The sequence below is a fragment of the Thunnus thynnus genome, chromosome 22 (genome assembly GCF_963924715.1).
Source record: "Thunnus thynnus chromosome 22, fThuThy2.1, whole genome shotgun sequence".
Taxonomy (NCBI): domain Eukaryota; kingdom Metazoa; phylum Chordata; class Actinopteri; order Scombriformes; family Scombridae; genus Thunnus; species Thunnus thynnus.
This window is the reverse complement of record NC_089538.1, coordinates 8,383,996-8,403,714: the sequence shown is the minus strand read 5'-3', so window position 1 is coordinate 8,403,714 and position 19,719 is coordinate 8,383,996. Positions and strand designations below refer to the sequence as shown.

Below are 19,719 nucleotides of genomic sequence, written 5' to 3'. Positions count from 1 at the left end.
TAACTACATCTAAAGTCAGTTGTCACACCCATCTTAAGCTTGTTCCCATTCAGACTGTTGGTAACCCCAACAGGTTTTCCCCTTATTGCCAAGGCAACACCAGTGGGTCCACCTTTTCAGGTCTAGCGTTGACACAAGGCGTAAGACATGTGCGGGTGTCATCATGAAGGAAACCGGATGTGACCGTGGCCTTCATTGATTTGGACTTGATGTTACTGTGTAACAGACAGACTCACCTGTGAAGACACTTGACGGAGGAAGAGAGGATCACAGCATCTTCCCAAATGTCCAAAGGCAGGTACCTGTGACAGACAAGAAACCGTCAGGTCTGAGCACAAAATGTCAGCGTTGCACACTACTTCATTGTTGACCTTCACTGATGTCAGATATTCCATTTCTCAACAGCAGTTCAGACGAACGAGATTCCAAATATATCTCATCATTTTCAGCAGGTCTGAGAATTTGGGCTACTGGTAACATATTTCCACAGTCATGTGACATCTTACCTCCAGCTAGAGCACCTCAGTGATGTTGCTGAAGCAGTCGCTGCACCATCTGTTAACAGAACACAAGTTCACTCAATACAAATTCAAAGCCAATTTAGAGTTAAACTGGAGTTGCAGTTGCAGTTTCTCAGAAGTTCATGTCGTTTCACATTGGTTCAAAGTGAGCTAAGTATCATCATCATTGGAACTGCATTACTGGTGACGTCATGTAATCTAGAAATATAAAATCTTACCATGAAACTAATGGTGTCCTCATCTTCAAGGATCCGCTGAAGAGATCCTGCAAAGAAACGCAACTTAATACAAAGCAGAAATAACTTCAGGCGGCACATTTAAGACTTTAATGTTTGATCAGGGCTTTGGTGACAAACTGCCATGTGACATTAGTCGTCCAGCTGTTTGATGGGTATTACCCCATGTCATCCTTTCAAACAGTCAGAAACACCTTGTTTTTCATTTTAAGAATGCAGGAAACAAACTGCAACATACATTGAACCCTGAGGAAGCATTGGGTTGTTAGTTTTTGTTTTTTTAGCTAATCTGACCAATTTTGATTTGGCCAAAACCTTTATGTTTTAGGTGCCTGGTAGGAAAGGTTTTTCTGATAAGTGTTTTTTCACAAAAACAAATCACATTGAAACTTACATGTTGAGATGGTCACCAGGCAGCATCCTTCCTCAAACCTCTAGTCAAACTCCCACCTAGCAGAGAAACAGCAATAAGTAAATCTAAAGCTTAGGAATTAAAGATTTAATACAAGCTCCATCAAAGGGCAATCAGATTAAAGGTTGACATCAGTAGATTCAGGCATATGCTTGTCATTAAAAGTAATCATCATTTTTATGCCCCAGTACACAATATGGACTTCAAAAAAAAAAAAAAACCAACGTACCTCTGTGCATGTTTCAGCTGCTTTGGTGAGTTCAGTGAGAAGATCGTGCAGACAGACCTACAAAGATGATCAGTGGTTAGTCAAAAAACCCAAGTTTACACTGAGCTTCAGTATCTTAAAGGGCTGATCAGATTAAAAAGGCTAGCATCACTTGAATCAGGCATATGCTTGTCTATTTGAAAACTCATCAGTTATGACCCTTGTGGAATTTGGACCTGGAGTTTTGTACTTGTTACTCACCTCTCAAGGCTGAGCCTTAAGCTTTCTGGACCAGTGCTGCTCATCTGTTGAGGAAAAGAACAAAACTTCAAGTTTCCATGGAAACAGTTTCTTAAGTCAGAGACCATTTCTGAAGACTACTTTAGGAAATTTTAAGTGTTCATTGGAGCCCATGTATGCCACTCAGAATCTGGTAAAGAAGTTTCTTCAAAGGCTGATTCAGTAAGAGAGAGTTCAGAGATTCATCACTGCAGCACTGAGCGCCTTGAATAGACCCCAGACTCAAAAAAAAAAAAAAAAAAAAAGGCCAAAAACCTCTGTTCAGGAAGGCCTTTCTAACTTAGCCATTATTTAGTGTTGTTTAATGTAGCACCTTGAGTTTCAATATAAATGAAAAGTAAAAATTAAGTATGATTAACTAAAGGCTGGTCAATAGAAAAGTTACTGAACTGAAATTAACTGAGAATAAAGGTATAATTAAAATATTCAGAATATTTTTTTTGAAATTACCTTTGTTGAGTTTCACTATGTTCCGCTGACACCTGAAGAGCAAAAATAAGCATTTTGTGGGTTTAAATGGCAGATTCATGTGCACACTTCTAAATGAACAGCTTCATGCTACTCAGTATTTTGAGTAATAAAGTTTCCTCAAGAGATTCAGTGAGAGAGTTCAAAGAGAGCATCATTGTAGCATGAGACTTCATGTCATGTGTCATGCTATTCCAATCATATCACTTTTATTTGCTTTTAACACTAATGCGTGTCCAGTTTAACAAAATAAAGGAGAAATTACCTCTGCAGCAGGCCTGCTCTGAATGTGTCTTCACCACCTGGAGGAGAAAGTGTGCAGAGATATTTTAGCTACAGCTGCTAACATGACGCTAACATGCAGCGTGCTCAGGACGGCATGAGGCGTTCAAAAGCACCTTTATTTTACAAAGCGTCTCGCATCAGAATAAAAAAGTGCAATCACAGTCATTCAGTACAGGTCTGTGAAAGTTTTCATCATTAAGAGACGCTGCTAGCAGCCCCGCCAACAAGGAGGAGCGGTCATTTCTAAAAATGGGCATTAAATCACGTTGGGCTTGTTTTTTCTAATAAATACTACATGGAGCATTTAGAAAATATGTTGTCGTTCATGTATATAAAGTCAATCTGATTAAATTACTCAGTGTTACTGCAGGATGGTTGTGGATTTAAGCTAATGCTGGCCGGTGTTGCTGCTAAAACACCACTCGAGCAAATAAACAAGTTGAAACAGCTGTGTCTCCACTGCGGTACAGTATGTTTTATATTAAAAGCAACATCTTTCAGGTCCTTCTTTTCCTTCACTTTATCTAATATAATGAAAAAGTTTGCCCCTGCATGTACTAACAGAAACGTGTGCGCTCTTACCTCGACCAGACGAGAACAGGAGGAGAAAGCTGGCAGTGTGGCCAGATCTCGCGAGAGAAATATATTCTTCTTCTTTTGTTCAATAGCGAGTGGCAACAGCGCCACCCACTGTGCTGGAGTGTGAGCCAGAGTTCCCTATTTCCATTAGGACTGGGAGGAAAAAAACTAAATCATCTCCAGGTCAGCTTACCTGCTCTAACTGTTTCCCATACATCTTTATACCAGCTTCTCACTACCTTTGTCTTTTCTACTGAAAACTTAAATCTCTATGAGTATGACCATTTCTCAACCACCCTCACTGCTTCTTGTGCCTGGCCTTGAATTAGTGTTATATTCTTCCCCCTTTTCCATATCGGCCCATCAGCAGCAAATAATGATTTTTAAAATGTCACAACATATGTCAGAGAACACATCATTTATCATAATGGAAAAAAGTATTGGGCTGATCACAAGGCCCTGAGGAGTTATCTGCCTTATACTGAGTAGATAATGCTGTTCCAATTTTAACCTGAATATATCTATCAAATAAAAAACATGAATCCAATTAAAAGTTCTTCCTGTTATTCTCATTTTATCTAATTTAATCATTAAAATGAATCGTTTCCATACAATATCATCAGCTTTCTCTACATTAAAAAACACTGCCAGTATGGATTCTTTATTAATTTGGGATTTTCTCATTTCTGTCTCTAAACAAATTACTGGATCCATTGTTTCCCGCCCTTTCTGGTAAAGAGAAATCAATCCTCTACTTTCTATACAGAATGTCATTCTCTCTGTAATTATCCTTTCCATTATTTTCCCAACGTGTGAGGTAAGTACAACTGGTCCATAGTTTGTTGGACCTTCCTGGTTTTATTATAGGTATTACATCTGTATCTTTCCAACTGGTAGGTAATCTTCCTTCTTCCCATACTTTATATATATATAAAGTGGACTGCAGTACAGCAATGCCCCATTTTTCACCATGGCTGACCATGAGGCAAGAAAGAAATGTTTTTTAATCTATTAATCTATTAATCATATTGTTCAAGTACATAATTTGTGTTTAAACTGTGTTAAAGGTGAACCTGTGTAGGAACATCCACATTAATAATACAAAATCCTCGTTTGATCACAGCACCACTTCCCTTTTTATCCTTCAACTGTGCCGAGAAAAAACATAGAAACACTTTTATCAATCTCACGTCTGAATTAGTGTGTTACGATACAGGGATCTTATACTCTGCTTTGAATCGAAGCCACAGACAATGAAATACTGATAAATGCATATTTATTTAATAAAACTGGTTAACAAGTGAATAAATGATTTATTAGTGCAAACAGATAAATGAGTAATCAACCAGAATGAGCGTGATATGTGCTCAATGGTGAGTTATAAGTCATGAATGACTGATAGTGGAAAGTCAAATGATAATGTAATTACCAGAAAATTAGTTGAGGCTGACGTAAATCAACTAACCAACTTCTCTAAGAATTTGACTGGAGAGCTCAATTCAAACGACACCAACTCTTAATCATAGAAGAAGATGGAGATGGTTTATGGAATCAAATAATGGTCAATAATATTTTGAGCTTGTGAAATGGTTTGTGAATGTGTAATAAAGTTTTGCAGCTGTAGAAATATTTTGTGCAGGTGTGAAAAACTTCTGTGCACAAAGATATAATGTGCACGTGTAAAAATGTTTTGCAGCTGTAGAAATATTTTGTGCATTTGTGAAAAAGTTTTGTGCACGCAGATATAATGTGCACATTAGGGCTGTCACAATATCAGATTTTGACAACACGATTATCGTGGCCAAAAGAATTGATGATAACGATATTATCTAGATATCTAGAGAAAATGTTGAAAAAAAAGTTATCAGTCAGATCATCTTTAACTTTGTTAATAGCGCATTTTGCCTCTTTTCTGACAATTGAATTACACTCAAAATATGAGTGTAGGGAGGTGGAGAGAAAGTCAGTAACCATAATTGTACATAGTTTGAAAGAAGTTTGAACAAACTGAAGTATAAGATTTTTATCTCCACCTGAATATATTTTGGAAACAGATGCCTGCAGAAGCTGTAGAAATATTTTGTGTATGTCTAATTAAAATTTGTGCAGGAATTTTTTCAAAAGTGTCCGACAGTGAAGTTACATGAGAGATGGACACACAGATTGGTTTACAGTCTTCTTTACCAGCTTCAACCAGTCAAGAGTCATTGTAAACACACAGATCAGCAGCAATATATCACTGACTCCACTGCTGTACAAGAGGTGGTTGTTACACTTAAGTCATACATACAAAATATGAATATTGTTCATCCAGTTAATCTATTTAGTATGGGCATCAGTTCTGGTCAAACTATCAGTGCTGCTTTCTGAAAACAGAAACGTGACAAAATATTTCAAAACAATACAGGGCAGGTGTTTTTGGGTGGAGACGGATATTCTCCTGTGCAAAACAGAAAATACTCTGTCCTTGTTCTCAGGTAAACAAGCAAAAAGCATTGCAGTACAGTAGACTGACTGAGATTAATCTAAAAGCCAGTTTCTCAATGTTTTTCAAGTCATAAAAAGTTGTCCTACAGCCCTGGAACAGCGTAACAGTGAAGTTATCACAAAAACAAACAAAAAAATTCACATACAGTACCATTTTAAAATTATTCTGTATATTTTTGATAAAAGTTTTTCTTTCTTTTCCCCAAACTGTGCTTCTTGAACCAAATTGTAAAATCAAGTCATTATTGTTAAAAATGTGTAATTCTTTAACTAGTCCATATGGGGAAGTTGATGGAGTTTTTTTAATAGCACTTTGGTAAAGCTGGTGAGGCTAGAATAGTTTTCAATCAATGAGGTGATTCACGGTCGTTCTCTCAGTGCAACAGATAATCTGCTGATCATCACTACACCTCTTGCTGGATATTTTTTTGCTTTCTGAAAACAGAAAAATAACAAAATATTTCAAAACAATACAGGGCAGGTGTTTTTGGGTGGAGACGGATATTCTCCTGTGCAAAACAGAAAATACTCTGTCCTTGTTCTCAGGTAAACAAGCAAAAAGCATTGCAGTACAGTAGACTGACTGAGATTAATCTAAAAGCCAGTTTCTCAATGTTTTTCAAGTCATAAAAAGTTGTCCTACAGCCCTGGAACAGTGTAACAGTGAAGTTATCACAAAAACAAACAAAAAAATCACATACAGTACCATTTTAAAATTATTCTGTATATTTTTGATAAAAGTTTTTCTTTCTTTTCCCCAAACTGTGCTTCTTGAACCAAATTGTAAAATCAAGTCATTATTGTTAAAAATGTGTAATTCTTTAACTAGTCCATATGGGGAAGTTGATGGAGTTTTTTTAATAGCACTTTGGTAAAGCTGGTGAGGCTAGAATAGTTTTCGATCATTGAGGTGATTCACGGTCGTTCTCTCAGTGCAACAGATAATCTGCTGATCATCACTACACCTCTTGCTGGATATTTTTTTGCTTTCTGAAAACAGAAAAATAACAAAATATTTCAAAACAATACAGGGCAGGTGTTTTTGGGTGGAGACGAATATTCTCCTGTGGATATTTTTCAGGCTTCTGCTGCTTGGTTCATCATCATTTGGATGTTGTTTGGCACCATCTCTCCTTCTTGCCCCTTCCTACGATTCTCTGAGAGAACATGACAACCAGTTTGTGACACACTGAATTCATGCTATTTCAAAGGAAGCTTGTGTATACATTATCACCACAATGATATTTTATGATATATATATACACACATCACAATAAGGCAAAAGTCTGCAAAATAACAAAACTGATTTTCAAAGAAATGAACTGTGCATCATTGTTGTGCATTATTGAACTGCAAACTCTTCACTTAAAAACTTAATTGTCCGTTTTTAGATTTTATTGTATAGAAATGACATTATAAACATTATATTAGCATGTATGTATGCAATGTTATTGCCCTGAAAGTCAATGAACGATAATATTGAACAAGATAATATTGGGTTTCAGTATAAATGCCTTAAAATATTACTCAGACATAGTAAATGTGGAGTCTCAGTGTTTGATCTCACCTCTGATTTCCTGCAGAGCAAAAAGCCAAAGAACCTATTGTGTTACTGTTAATCCTTCATCATCTAACAGAGATCTGCTTCACAGTGATCACAGTTCAGGACTTAAAATGTTGATAATAAAATGCTGTAAAAATGTATAACTTACTGATCATTCCACGTTTCACCAGCACTCCAACAATAACAATGAGACCAACAATGGGAAAGGCAATGGCATAAGAAGTCCTCTCCTTTGCAGCATCTGAAGAAATATAAGAAAGTGTTGAGTTAAGAAAAAGGGCAGGCTTAAGATTTTTATGCATTTTTTTTCCAACAATATGGTTATCCATTCTGATAATTAATTATTAAATGGTTAAAAAAGAGGATATAAAAAAACAAAATATCTCTTTGGTGTATCAAAGAAACTATAACTTTCTGGAATAACTCAGACATTTACCACGATGTGCCTCAGTATCATCTTCCACTGGAGGTCCATTTGTGCTAACGTCATCAATTCTCTTTGGTACTGTTTCAAATAAGATTCAAAACTGTTTAAGTACTTTTTCAAATGGAAAACGTCTTAAATGAAAACAGAATTCTACATTTTCAGTGTATAAGGAAATAAAAAAAAACAAAATGATCTGTTCAGTATTAAATGCAGGGTGCTCACCAACACTGACGTTAACAACACATCTGGCCGTTAGTTTTGGAACAAAACACCTGTATCGTCCACTGTCATTCAGCTGTACTGAGGAGATACGCAGTGTCAGGTTTCCTCTGCTCAGGCCGTCATGGTTGAAAGTTGTCCTGCCTCGGTATCTCTCCATCTGTGCATCATGGTGGTCCTGCATATGTCGATAGGAGTAGACTACCTTGTTGAGGTCAACTCTCTTCCAATCCACTGTGTAAGCAGACACGTTTTTTGGCGGGTCCAGCTGACATGGTAGAGTGACATCATCACCCTCTACTGCCTCCATTGGCTGAGTTGGGCAAATGGCAGAAGTCGCTTCTGAGGAAACTAACATAACGTTTAGATTGTTTTAAATCTAAATAAAAGCGTAATACTTTTTCCAAACTTTATTTGCATTATACAGATCTATGGGGGCAAGAGCAGGCAGCTGCCACCCCCATTATAAGGCCACGTTAAAACAGAAAACGGCAGTGTGTGAAAAACTGCAGCCGCCCCCCCATCCCCACCCCCAAATTAAATACTGGTATTGGATCGGTACTTGGTATTGGCCGATACCCAAAGCTCTGGTATCGAGGTATCAGTATCGGAACTAAAAAAGTCGGATTGGTGCATCCCTAAAAAGAACTGCACTGGTCATCCAGAAAAAAGTTTAACTGGGCTCAACTTTTGCTGCAACGCAAAAGGTGCTGCGTTTTTCCAAGTTGTGGGAGGAAGTTGAAACTCCTAGAGAGAACCCACACGGGCACGGGGAGAACATGCGAGCTCCACCCAGAGAGGCCCAAACCAGCCAGCGGCTTTGAACCCAGAACCTTCTTGCTGCGAGGCAACATTGCCAACCACTGCACCACCTGGAAAAATGTCTTTCAGCTCCAAGAGCGAAATCCTCACTCAGACTTTGGGGGGTGGGACATAAAGGGTCTGTATAAGATAAATACGTTTTTGGAACTGTAAATCATGCAAAGCTACTCTTGTGGAGTCCAAAAATAAAAATTTAGAGCTAAAATGAACATAATAGGTTCTCTAAAATAGTACTCGAATTTGGTAAATGTGGAGTCTCAGTGTTTGATCTCAGCTCTGGTTTCCCGCACAGCAAAAAGCCAAAGAACCTATTGTGTTACTGTTAATCCTTCATCATCCAACGGAGATCTGCTCAACAGTGATCACAGTTCAGGACTTTAAATGTTGATAATAAAATGCTTTAAAAGTTTGTAACTTACCGATCATTACACTTTTCACCAGCACTCCAACAATAATAAAGAGACCAACAATGGGAGAGGCAGTCCTCCAGTTTGCAGTGTCTGAAGAAATATTAGAAAGTGTTGAGTTGAGAAAAAGGGTGTGTGTGTGTGTGAATGTGTGAGAGAGAATAATGATGCATCCAGTTGTGTATGGAAGCAAATAATTTCCATAATAAGTGAGTGAATGGTTGAGTGAGAGAGCAAGTGGCAGAAAAGTGACGGTAAATTCGAGCTGAGCAGAGGAAAGGGTTAGCAGTAAGTTTTCAGTCTGGTAGTAAATGTACAGTACAGGCTACAGTGTGTCAGTTAATAAATGCTGCAGCTTGTCAAGACCAAGAAAAGTCACATCTGTTGTTTCCCCACCTGCTGGAAAAATGAAGGAGGATAGCTCCAAAGTTAGCGATAATGGGTTAGCCTAACCTGAAGATGCTAAACAGAGAAATAGAGAACGGAAAAATACGTGGTTGCTGAGTCTTTCGACTTTTGCTCTGATTGCAAGGCAAGCAGTGATAGTGGATCAAATCATTTATGTACTGACAAACAAGAACCATACACGTAAAATTAACATTATCATGTCATGTCATGTTTTTAGTCTGCTTTTAAAGGAAGACATGGTGTAACAGACCTGAGTACATGTCAAACTTCACTTTTTAAAATAAATAATAACCTCAAGAACGGATTAAGAAATAAGGGTGTAAAATGGCAAGAGTAACTTGTATAATAATAATAATAATAATAATAATAATAATAATAAGTTTATTTAGTATAGCACCTTTCACAGAAATGAAATTCACAAAGTGCTTCACAGGAACAAGAGTTGAAAATATGACCATAAAAACATACATAGTGTAAAAACATATGCCACAAGTTAGAATAAAATAAAATAAAAATAAATAAATAAATAAATAAAAATTAAAATTAAAATTAAAAGATCGTGGAGCAATGGGAGTTAAAAGATTGGACTAGACAATCTGTTTCTGCTTGAGGAAACGAAACTGCACTTGGGTTAAAAGCTGCAGAAAATTGCCCAGCAGTGAGGTGATTTAAGATGCGAGAGCATTTCAAACTTTTACTGGGCAGAGAATCTAGTTTAAAAGACAGGATGAACAAAACACAACTATGGTCAATAATAGGCAGCACCTCAGAACAAACAGTCAGTAAGAAAGATAAAGCCAGGAGAAGATTTGGCCATAATGGTGTAAAGTGACCCTAAACAGTTATAAAGAAAAAGAAAAAGAGCATGACTGGATAGGGCTGAACTGGATATGCCTAGGCATAAGTTAGCTTGCCTTGTAATTTATTATAATAATGTTAATTATATATACACACACACACACATATATAAATACATTATATATATATATTAAGGTATATATATATATATATAAGATCGTATCACGGATTTGAGTCACGGATCAGATCATTTTTCGGGTCAGCAAAAAAAAAAAAGGGGGGGGGGGGGGGGGGCATATAAAATTTTGCATTCCATATATTCTGTAAAACATTTAAAGCAAGGAACTTTTGTCAATGGTCAGAGAAATAGACCATTGACAAAAGTCGCCAGCCTTGGTTCACTGTTTCCGACATCATATCGCTTTCGTGCCCCTCGGTTCCATTTATCATTTCCCTCTTTTTGGAGGGCAACCACTTTCTTCACTTGTAGCTCAACTAATACTTTGCTGTAAGAAATAGGCGTGTGAGTTACTTTGACGTGAAGCCAGACGCTGCTGTTATCACGTTTAGTTCTGCTGTGTGATAGGCTGTTAGATCTATCGATTTAAAAATGTTCGCACTTTATCATCGTAATCGATAACTTTTACTGTAATCCCATACAGAGTATTTGTTGTAGCCCTAATACAGCACGCGACATGCTGTCAACAATATTGTTGTGTGAGTGTTGTTTGAGTAACACAGTGTCTTAGTGCTCACCTCGGACTTGCATCTTCTCAGTCCGCTCTCTGTCCTCCTCTTCTGCCTCTGGTCTTCCTACTGGAGCGTGTGCGGGAAGTACAGTACTGTGCATTAGTTTTAGGCACCCTAGATGTCTAGATTCTTATCCATTATGCTATGCAATCAGGGAGGAGTCTGATCGGTCCCAAATTTATTCATGACACAGCACACAGCCAGAGTCATAAACAATTATATTCAGCAACAAGAAAAATGATGAGTCCTGCAACAGATGGTTTGGCTCCCACAGAGCCCTGATCTCAACATCATGGAGTCAATCTGGGATTACATGAAGAAGCACCTGAGATGGCCTAAATAATAAATCCACAGAAGAACATTCTTTCTCCAGGATGGTTACAACAACCTACCTGCAAGTTACCATGAAAAACTGTGTTAAAGTGTACTGAGGAGAACTGCTGCTGTTTTAAAGGCAACGCTGCTCACAGCAAATATTGATTTCATTTAGGTTTCTGCTGTTTACTCAACTTTGTAAGAGGTTAATTGATAAATTAAAACAATTTATAGCAATATTTTGTAAGCATTCTCACTTTACTTTTAGTGCCTAAAACCTTTGCACAGTACTGTATCTTCTATTTTTGTGAAACACCACTAACTAAGTACTAATACAATCAATTCTGCTTCCAACCGACCGAGTGTAATATAGAAAACACAGAAAAGTAACTGACAGTGCAGTTTCATGAGCTTGAACCTGTGTCAGTGGATGTTTTTTTTTGTTTTTTTTAATAAATTGCATCAGATATCACAGCATGTGGATTGCAGTACGTTTGGGGGGGTGCAAATAAAGGTTATAATACAGAAATATATTGTATGTGGGTCTATATTAATAAGTTTCATTCTGATAGAAAAACGAGATTTATTCTCTATTCAACTGTGGTGCCTTAAAATACATCAGCAACCACGTTCAGGTTATTAAGTCATTTCACATATGCTTGGCTATGTTGCAATTGGGCCTACTAGTACAGAGAAAATAGATATAAAGTAAGGATGTCAATGATTAATCAATTATAGGTTAATTGCCGTTAGTGATTTGACAGATTATTGCACAATGTCTGTATGTATTGTGGCAAAAAATCCCCCTGCGGCCAAAAAGTATATTCCCCATAGACCACCATTGGGAAAGAGATGTCTGTAAAACCTCTTTATTTTCTTTAGAAAATAAACAGAGGTTTTTCCCTTTTACTTGACAACCAAACAAAACATTCTCTATTTGCTTTCCCACTTTCCCAGTATGGTCATAGGGCCTTCACAGCTGGATTGTCTCATTCCCTGTACACTATATCTGCTGCTTATATCTTAGTTTAAGTGGTATTTCTCCCGTCTGCGCTTGGCTTGCTATAGCTGGAGAAGTCTTTAACAGCACAATCTCAGTGTCTGAGTTTGTGGAACTTACAGCTTCTTTGTTAATGTCTTTGCTGCTGACTTTTACACTACACTTCCATAATCAATCACTGATCTTGTTCAAGCGACATAAATGCTCCTCAAAGCACTTCTACTTGCTCCCCATTCAGACCATGTCTGACATCTCATCACATTTAGAACCATCTTGCTTTTTTTATCCTTTTTATTTATATGATCACTCCAGGTCAGTTTACCTGCTCTAACTGTTTCCCATACATCTTTATACCAGCTTCTCACTACCTTTGTCTTTTCTACTGAAAACTTAAATCTCTATGAGTATGACCATTTCTCAACCACCCTCACTGCTTCTTGTGTATGGCCTTGAATTAGTGTCATATTCTTCCCCCTTTTCCATATCGGTACTGGTCATCCAGAAAAAAGTTTAACTGGGCTCAACTTTTGCTGCAACGCAACCCAACATCATCCAGCAAGGTGCTGCGTTTTTCCAAGTTGTGGGAGGAAGTCGAAACTCCCAGAGAGAACCCACACGGGCACGGGGAGAACATGCGAGCTCCACCCAGAGAGGCCCAAACCAGCCAGCGCTTTGAACCCAGAACCTTCTTGCTGCGAGGCAACATTGCCAACCACTGCACCACCTGGAAAAATGTCTTTCAACTCCAAGAGCGAAATCCTCACTCAGACTTTGGGCGGTGGGACATAAAGGGTCTGTATAAGATAAATACGTTTTTGGAACTGTAAATCATGCAAAGCTACTCTTGTGGAGTCCAAAAATAAAAATTTAGAGCTAAAATGAACATAATAGGTTCTCTAAAATAGTACTCGAATTTGGTTAATGTGGAGTCTCAGTGTTTGATCTCAGCTCTGGTTTCCCGCACAGCAAAAAGCCAAAGAACCTATTGTGTTACTGTTAATCCTTCATCATCCAACAGAGATCTGCTCAACAGTGATCACAGTTCAGGATTTTAAATGTTGATAATAAAATGCTGTAAAAGTTTGTAACTTACCGATCATTACACTTTTCATCAGCACTCCAACAATAATAAAGAGACCAACAATGGGAGAGGCAGTCCTCCTGTTTGCAGTGTCTGAAGAAATATTAGAAAGTGTTGAGTTGAGAAAAAGGGTGTGTGTGTGTGAATGTGTGAGAGAGAATAATGATGCATCTAGTTGTGTATGGAAGCAAATAATTGGCATAATAAGTGAGTGAGTGGTTGAGTGAGAGAGCAAGTGGCAGAAAAGTGACGGTAAATTCGAGCTGAGCAGAGGAAAAGGTTAGCAGTAAGTTTTCAGTCTGGCAGTAAATGTACAGTACAGCCTACAGTGTGTCAGTTAATAAATGCTGCAGCTTGTCAAGACCAAGAAAAGTCACATCTGTTGTTTCCCCACCTGCTGGAAAAATGAAGGAGGATAGCTGCAAAGTTAGCGATAATGGGTTAGCCTAACCTGAAGATGCTAAACAGAGAAATAGAGAACGGAAAAATATGTGGTTGCTGAGTCTTTCGACTTTTGCTCTGATTGCAAGGCAAGCAGTGATAGTGGATCAAATCATTTATTTACTGACAAACAAGAACCATACACATAAAATTAACATTATCATGTCATGTCATGTTTTTAGTCTGCTTTTAAAGGAAGACATGGTGTAACAGACCTGAGTACATGTCAAACTTCACTTTTTAAAACAAATAATAACCTCAAGAAAGGATTAAGAAATAAGGGTTTAAAATGGCAAGAGTAACTTGTTTAATAATAATAATAATAATAATAATAATAAAAATACATAAATAAATAAAAATAAAAACACAACAAAAAACACAATCAAACAAACTCAAGAAGACACAAAAGCCAATTTAAAAAGATGGGTCTTCAATAGTCCAAACCTCTTCACCGGTCACATTTCTATATGATGCAGTCTGAATATTGTGTCATATATTTCATCGAGTATATCTGGTCTGTTTTGGGATGACATGGACTGCAATGATCCCAGAGCTGATAATGAGTCTGAGCATAATATGACCTTTTTTTTAGCTTATTTTGCTCTATCCACTGCAATGCCGTTACAGTAGCTAACATCTCAACTGTATATACTGTTAAGTGATCACATGTTCTTTCCTTAATATTTATATTTAAATTAGGGACAACAAAAGCAAACCCAGTCCTTTCATTCTTAGACTCTTTTGATTCGTCTGTATATATTGGAATAAATTATTTATGTGTTGTTCTTAGTCTTTCAGTTTCTTTCTAAGGACACAGGAGCTTATGACTTTGGGTTTTTTTTCTATTTTACTTGACAACCAAACAAAACATTCTCCCTTTGCTTTCCCACTTTCCCAGCATGGTCATAGGGCCTTCACAGCTGGATTGTCTCATTCCCTGTACACTAGCCCATTGAATCATTAGCTGCTTGTATCTTAGGCTCAGTGGTATTTCTCCCATCTGCACTTGGCTTGCTATAGCTGTAGAAGTCTTAATAGCCACACAGCACAATCTCAGTGTCTGAGTTTGTGGAACTTACAGCTTCTTTGTTAATGTCTTTGCTGCTGACTTTTACACTACACTTCCATAATCAATCACTGATCTTGTTCAAGCAACATAAATGCTCCTCAAAGCACTTCTACTTGCTCCCCATTCAGACCATGTCTGACATCTCATCACATTTAGAACCATCTTGCTTTTTTTATCCATTTTATTTATATGATTACTCCAGGTCAGTTTACCTGCTCTAACTGTTTCCCATACATCTTTATACCAGCTTCTCACTACCTTTGTCTTTTCTACTGAAAACTTAAATCTCTATGAGTATGACCATTTCTCAACCACCCTCACTGCTTCTTGTGTATGGCCTTGAATTAGTGTCATATTCTTCCCCCTTTTCCATATCGGCACTGGTCATCCAGAAAAAAGTTTAACTGGGCTCAACTTTTGCTGCAACGCAACCCAACGTCATCCAGCAAGGTGCTGCGTTTTTCCAAGTTGTGGGAGGAAGTCGAAACTCCCAGAGAGAACCCACACGGGCACGGGGAGAACATGCGAGCTCCACCCAGAGAGGCCCAAACCAGCCAGCGGCTTTGAACCCAGAACCTTCTTGCTGCGAGGCAACATTGCCAACCACTGCACCACCTGGAAAAATGTCTTTCAACTCCAAGAGCGAAATCCTCACTCAGACTTTGGGCGGTGGGACATAAAGGGTCTGTATAAGATAAATATGTTTTTGGAACTGTAAATCATGCAAAGCTACTCTTGTGGAGTCCAAAAATAAAAATTTAGAACCATACACATAAAATTAACATTATCATGTCATGTCATGTTTTTAGTCTGCTTTTAAAGGAAGACATGGTGTAACAGACCTGAGTACATGTCAAACTTCACTTTTTAAAATAAATAATAACCTCAAGAAAGGATTAAGAAATAAGGGTGTAAAATGGCAAGAGTAACTTGTATAATAATAATAATAATTATTATTATTATTATAATTATTATTATTATTATTATTATTATTATTATTATTATTATAGTTTATTTAGTATAGCACCTTTCACAGAAATGAAATTCACAAAGTGCTTCACAGGAAGAGAGTTGAAAAGAGTTGAAAATAAGACCATAAAAACATACATAGTGTAAAAACATATGCCACAAGTTAGAATAAAATAAAATAAAAATAAATAAATAAATAAATAAATAAAAATTAAAATTAAAATTAACAAAACACAATCAAACAAACAACTCAAGAAGACACAAAAGCCAATTTAAAAAGATGGGTCTTCAATAGTTTTTTAAAAGCTTCTGCAGAGACTGCTGACCGTATTTGTACAGGGAGAAAGTTCCATAGGGTTGGAGCCACAAATGCAAAGGCACGATCACCTTTGGTTTTCAGCCGTAAGCGAGGGACAGCCAGTAGGTCCTGGTTGGAAGACCTGAGTGACCTACTGGCGACGTAGGGATGGATAAGTTCCATAATGTATTCTGGAGACTGTCCATACAGGGCTCTATATGTAATAGTAAGAACCTTAAAATGAATCCTAAAGCGAAAGGGCAACCAGTGCAAAGATCTTAAAATAGGAGTGATGTGAGTCATCCTGCTGGACCTGGTTAGCAGTCTTGCCGCTGCATTTTGGACCGTTTGTAGCTGTCTCACAGACGCTTTGCTGAGACAAGTGAAAATGGAATTACAATAGTCCAAACGGGATGATATGAACGCATGGATGATCATTTCTAGTTCTCATCGTGAGATGATGGACTTGAGTTTGGTGATATATCGTAGATGGAAAAACAGACAGTGAACATTGAGCTTAGTGGATTTCCACAGTCGCTCTGCCCTCCGACATCTACGCCGGAGACAACGAATGGTGTCATTTAACCAAGGAGTTGAATTTATGGATGGAATAGGACGCAATTTATAAGGAGCCACTTTGTCCAAGATTGTGGAGCAATGGGAGTTAAAAGATTGGACTAGACAATCTGTGTCTGCTTGAGGAAATGAAACTACACTTGGGTTAAAAGCTGCAGAAAATTGCCCAGCAGTGAGGTGATTTAAGATGCGAGAGCATTTCAAACTTTTACTGGGCAGAGAATCTAGTTGAACAAAACACAACAATGGTCAATAATAGGCAGCACCTAAGAACAAACAGAGTCAGTAAGAAAGATAAAGCCAGGAGAAGATTTGGCCATAATGGTGTAAAGTGACCCTAAACAGTTATAAAGAAAAAGAAAAAGAGCATGACTGGATAGAACTGGATAGAACTAGATAGAACTGGATAGAACTGGATAGAACTAGATAGAACTGGATAGAACTGGATATGCCTAGGCATATCCAGTTTAGCCCAAAACCTATTTTAGAGATTTTGGGTCTGCAACAGATGATGTAAAGAAATTATAATGGTGTAATTGGCTAGTATAAAGAGGTTGGACAAAAGGTGCGACCTATGGAGACCCAAATGGTATTAAAGACCACGCCCTAAGGCTAGGAACTCAGAACATATGTGGTGAGCCTTGTGTGCACTATATATTGTTCTCCTTTTTTGCCGGCATTAAAGTACATTTTGCTGCTCAGAACTCTGACTCCTGATGATTTTTCCTTTTTTGAACATCAAAGAAAAGTTTTGTCCTTGAGCTGATCTGAAACTTTTTTCAACTGAGATCCAAAGATTTATTACAATAAGGGTTCATTGTTTAAACTTTAGAATAATTTCTTAACATAAAAAATATAATAACATAATCTAACTTTGCAAACATGCTTAATCTGTCGAACAAATTAACACAAGTTAGCTTGCCTTGTAATTTATTATAATAATGTTAATTATATACACACACACACACACACATATATACATACATTATATATATATATATATATTAAGGTATATATATATATAAGATCGTATCACGGATTTGAGTCACGGATCAGATCATTTTTCCGGTCAGCAAAAAAAAAGGGGGGGGCATATAAAATTTTGCATTCCATATATTCTGTAAAACATTTAAAGCAAGGAACTTTTGTCCATGGTCTTAAATGAAAACAACATTCAAGATGTCCAATGTTTAAATAAAATCTTAAAATATATAAAATATTCAAAGCTCAAATGTTAAAATGTTAAATTAAATTGCAATATGAAACATGATACCTTCCTCTTTTAAAAATGGTAGTGAATGAAACAACAGCCTGTGTCCACATCATCAAAACACGTCTTGTCCTGCAGCTCAGTCTGTTGAACGAGCCACCAAACATTCACCAACCTCTGCTCATCTGCAGCACATTAATCATTATGTAAATAACGTTATACCTGGAGATGTCCCTTCGGACCCGTTAGACGCTGGTTTGATCGTTGCTCCTCAAAATCCCTGTTAGCGACACGCTGTCTGTTCATGACTTGTACTTACAGCAGTTTGTTTGCTTTGTCTAAAATGACACATTACATTTTGTAATTAATCCGCGGTTCACCTTTTTTTTTTTGCTAATCCGAAAAATGATCCGATCCGTGACTCAAATCCGTGATACGATCCGAACCGTGAGTTTTGTGATCCGTTGCACCCCTAGAGACAATAGCTGCCAGGCAACATTGCCAACCACTGCACCACCTGGAAAAATGTCTTTCAGCTCCAAGAGCGAAATCCTCACTCAGACTTTGGGGGGTGGGACATAAAGGGTCTGTATAAGATAAATACGTTTTTGGAACTGTAAATCATGCAAAGCTACTCTTGTGGAGTCCAAAAATAAAAATTTAGAGCTAAAATGAACATAATAGGTTCTCTAAAATAGTACTCGAATTTGGTAAATGTGGAGTCTCAGTGTTTGATCTCAGCTCTGGTTTCCCGTACAGCAAAAAGCCAAAGAACCTATTGTGTTACTGTTAATCCTTCATCATCCAACGGAGATCTGCTCAACAGTGATCACAGTTCAGGATTTTAAATGTTGATAATAAAATGCTGTAAAAGTTTGTAACTTACCGATCATTACACTTTTCATCAGCACTCCAACAATAATAAAGAGACCATCAAAGGGAGAGGCAGTCCTCCTGTTTACAGTGTCTGAAGAAATATTAGAAAGTGTTGAGTTGAGAAAAAGGGTGTGTGTGTGAGAATAATGATGCATCTAGTTGTGTACGGAAGCAAATAATCGCCATAATAAGTGAGTGAGTGGTTGAGTGAGAGAGCAAGTGGCAGAAAAGTGACGGTAAATTCGAGCTGAGCAGAGGAAAAGGTTAGCAGTAAGTTTTCAGTCTGGTAGTAAATGTACAGTACAGCGTACAGTGTGTCAGTTAATAAATGCTGCAGCTTGTCAAGACCAAGAAAAGTCACATCTGTTGTTTCCCCACCTGCTGGAAAAATGATAATGGGTTAGCCTAACCTGAAGATGCTAAACAGAGAAATAGAGAACGGAAAAATACGTGGTTGCTGAGTCTTTCGACTTTTGCTCTGATTGCCAGGCAAGCAGTGATAGTGGATCAAATCATTTATGTACTGACAAACAAGAACCATACACATAAAATTAACATTATCATGTCATGTTTTTAGTCTGCTTTTAAAGGAAGACATGGTGTAACAGACCTGAGTACATGTCAAACTTCACTTTTTAAAATAAATAATAACCTCAAGAAAGGATTAAGAAATAAGGGTGTAAAATGGCAAGAGTAACTTGTATAATAATAATAATAATAATAATGATAATAATAAAAATAAATAAATAAATAAAAATAAAAAAAACACAATCAAACAAACTCAAGAAGACACAAAAGCCAATTTAAAAAGATGGGTCTTCAATAGTCCAAACCTCTTCACCGGTCACATTTCTAAATGATGCAGTCTGAATATTGTGTCATATATTTCATCGAGTATATCTGGTCTGTTTTGGGATGACATGGACTGCAATGATCCCAGAGTTGATAATGAGTCTGAGCATAATATGACCTTTTTTTTAGCTTATTTTGCTC

The 19,719-nt window shown here is 37.3% G+C and overlaps 2 protein-coding genes and 3 non-coding genes across 12 annotated transcripts in view; all 5 read right to left on the bottom strand.

Moving 5' to 3' along the window:
- Nucleotides 1–19,719, bottom strand: part of LOC137174793 (uncharacterized) — a 41,186-nt gene that overhangs the window by 2,094 nt on the left and 19,373 nt on the right. The window contains exons 1-9 of one of the 8 annotated variants that reach the window (XR_010925468.1): nt 3,013–3,027; nt 2,411–2,447; nt 2,128–2,159; nt 1,639–1,682; nt 1,399–1,455; nt 1,152–1,207; nt 740–786; nt 507–555; nt 237–302 (exon numbers count right to left, since the gene is read on the bottom strand). The exons of 5 other annotated variants lie outside the window; for them this stretch is intronic. The gene's annotated coding sequence lies outside the window, so the exon portion shown is untranslated. Of the gene's footprint in view, nt 1–236; nt 303–506; nt 556–739; nt 787–1,151; nt 1,208–1,398; nt 1,456–1,638; nt 1,683–2,127; nt 2,160–2,410; nt 2,448–2,785; nt 2,801–3,012; nt 3,028–19,719 lie in introns of those variants that run through there. 2 more of the 8 variants (XR_010925469.1, XR_010925467.1) reach the window with 2 other exon arrangements.
- LOC137175281 (small nucleolar RNA SNORD22) lies at nt 45–170 on the bottom strand. Its single transcript, XR_010925609.1, has one exon. It is a non-coding gene; the product is annotated as a small nucleolar RNA SNORD22 (small nucleolar RNA).
- Nucleotides 378–447, bottom strand: LOC137175272 (small nucleolar RNA SNORD30). The gene has a single exon (XR_010925600.1). It is a non-coding gene; the product is annotated as a small nucleolar RNA SNORD30 (small nucleolar RNA).
- Nucleotides 629–693, bottom strand: LOC137175270 (small nucleolar RNA SNORD29). The gene has a single exon (XR_010925598.1). It is a non-coding gene; the product is annotated as a small nucleolar RNA SNORD29 (small nucleolar RNA).
- On the bottom strand, nt 3,988–13,965 carry LOC137174795 (uncharacterized). The gene is made up of 5 exons (XM_067580275.1): nt 13,300–13,965; nt 7,710–8,048; nt 7,497–7,565; nt 7,209–7,301; nt 3,988–6,653 (listed from the first exon to the last, which is right to left on the bottom strand). Exons 1-5 carry the CDS (start codon nt 13,487–13,489, stop codon nt 6,574–6,576), a joined length of 771 nt encoding a protein of 256 aa, XP_067436376.1. The 5' UTR covers nt 13,490–13,965; the 3' UTR covers nt 3,988–6,573.

What these genes read in the sequence shown, in the direction of transcription:
- LOC137174795 (XM_067580275.1), bottom strand. Translation starts at nt 13,489, where the DNA reads ATGCCAATTATTTGCTTCCATACACAACTAGATGCATCATTATTCTCT. An exon ending in GATGAAAAGTGTAATGATCG is followed by an intron (nt 8,049 to 13,299) that starts GTAAGTTACAAA and finishes TAGTTTCCTCAG; the next exon opens with AAGCGACTTCTGCCATTTGC. An exon ending in TGTTGTTAACGTCAGTGTTG is followed by an intron (nt 7,566 to 7,709) that starts GTGAGCACCCTG and finishes TATTTGAAACAG; the next exon opens with TACCAAAGAGAATTGATGAC.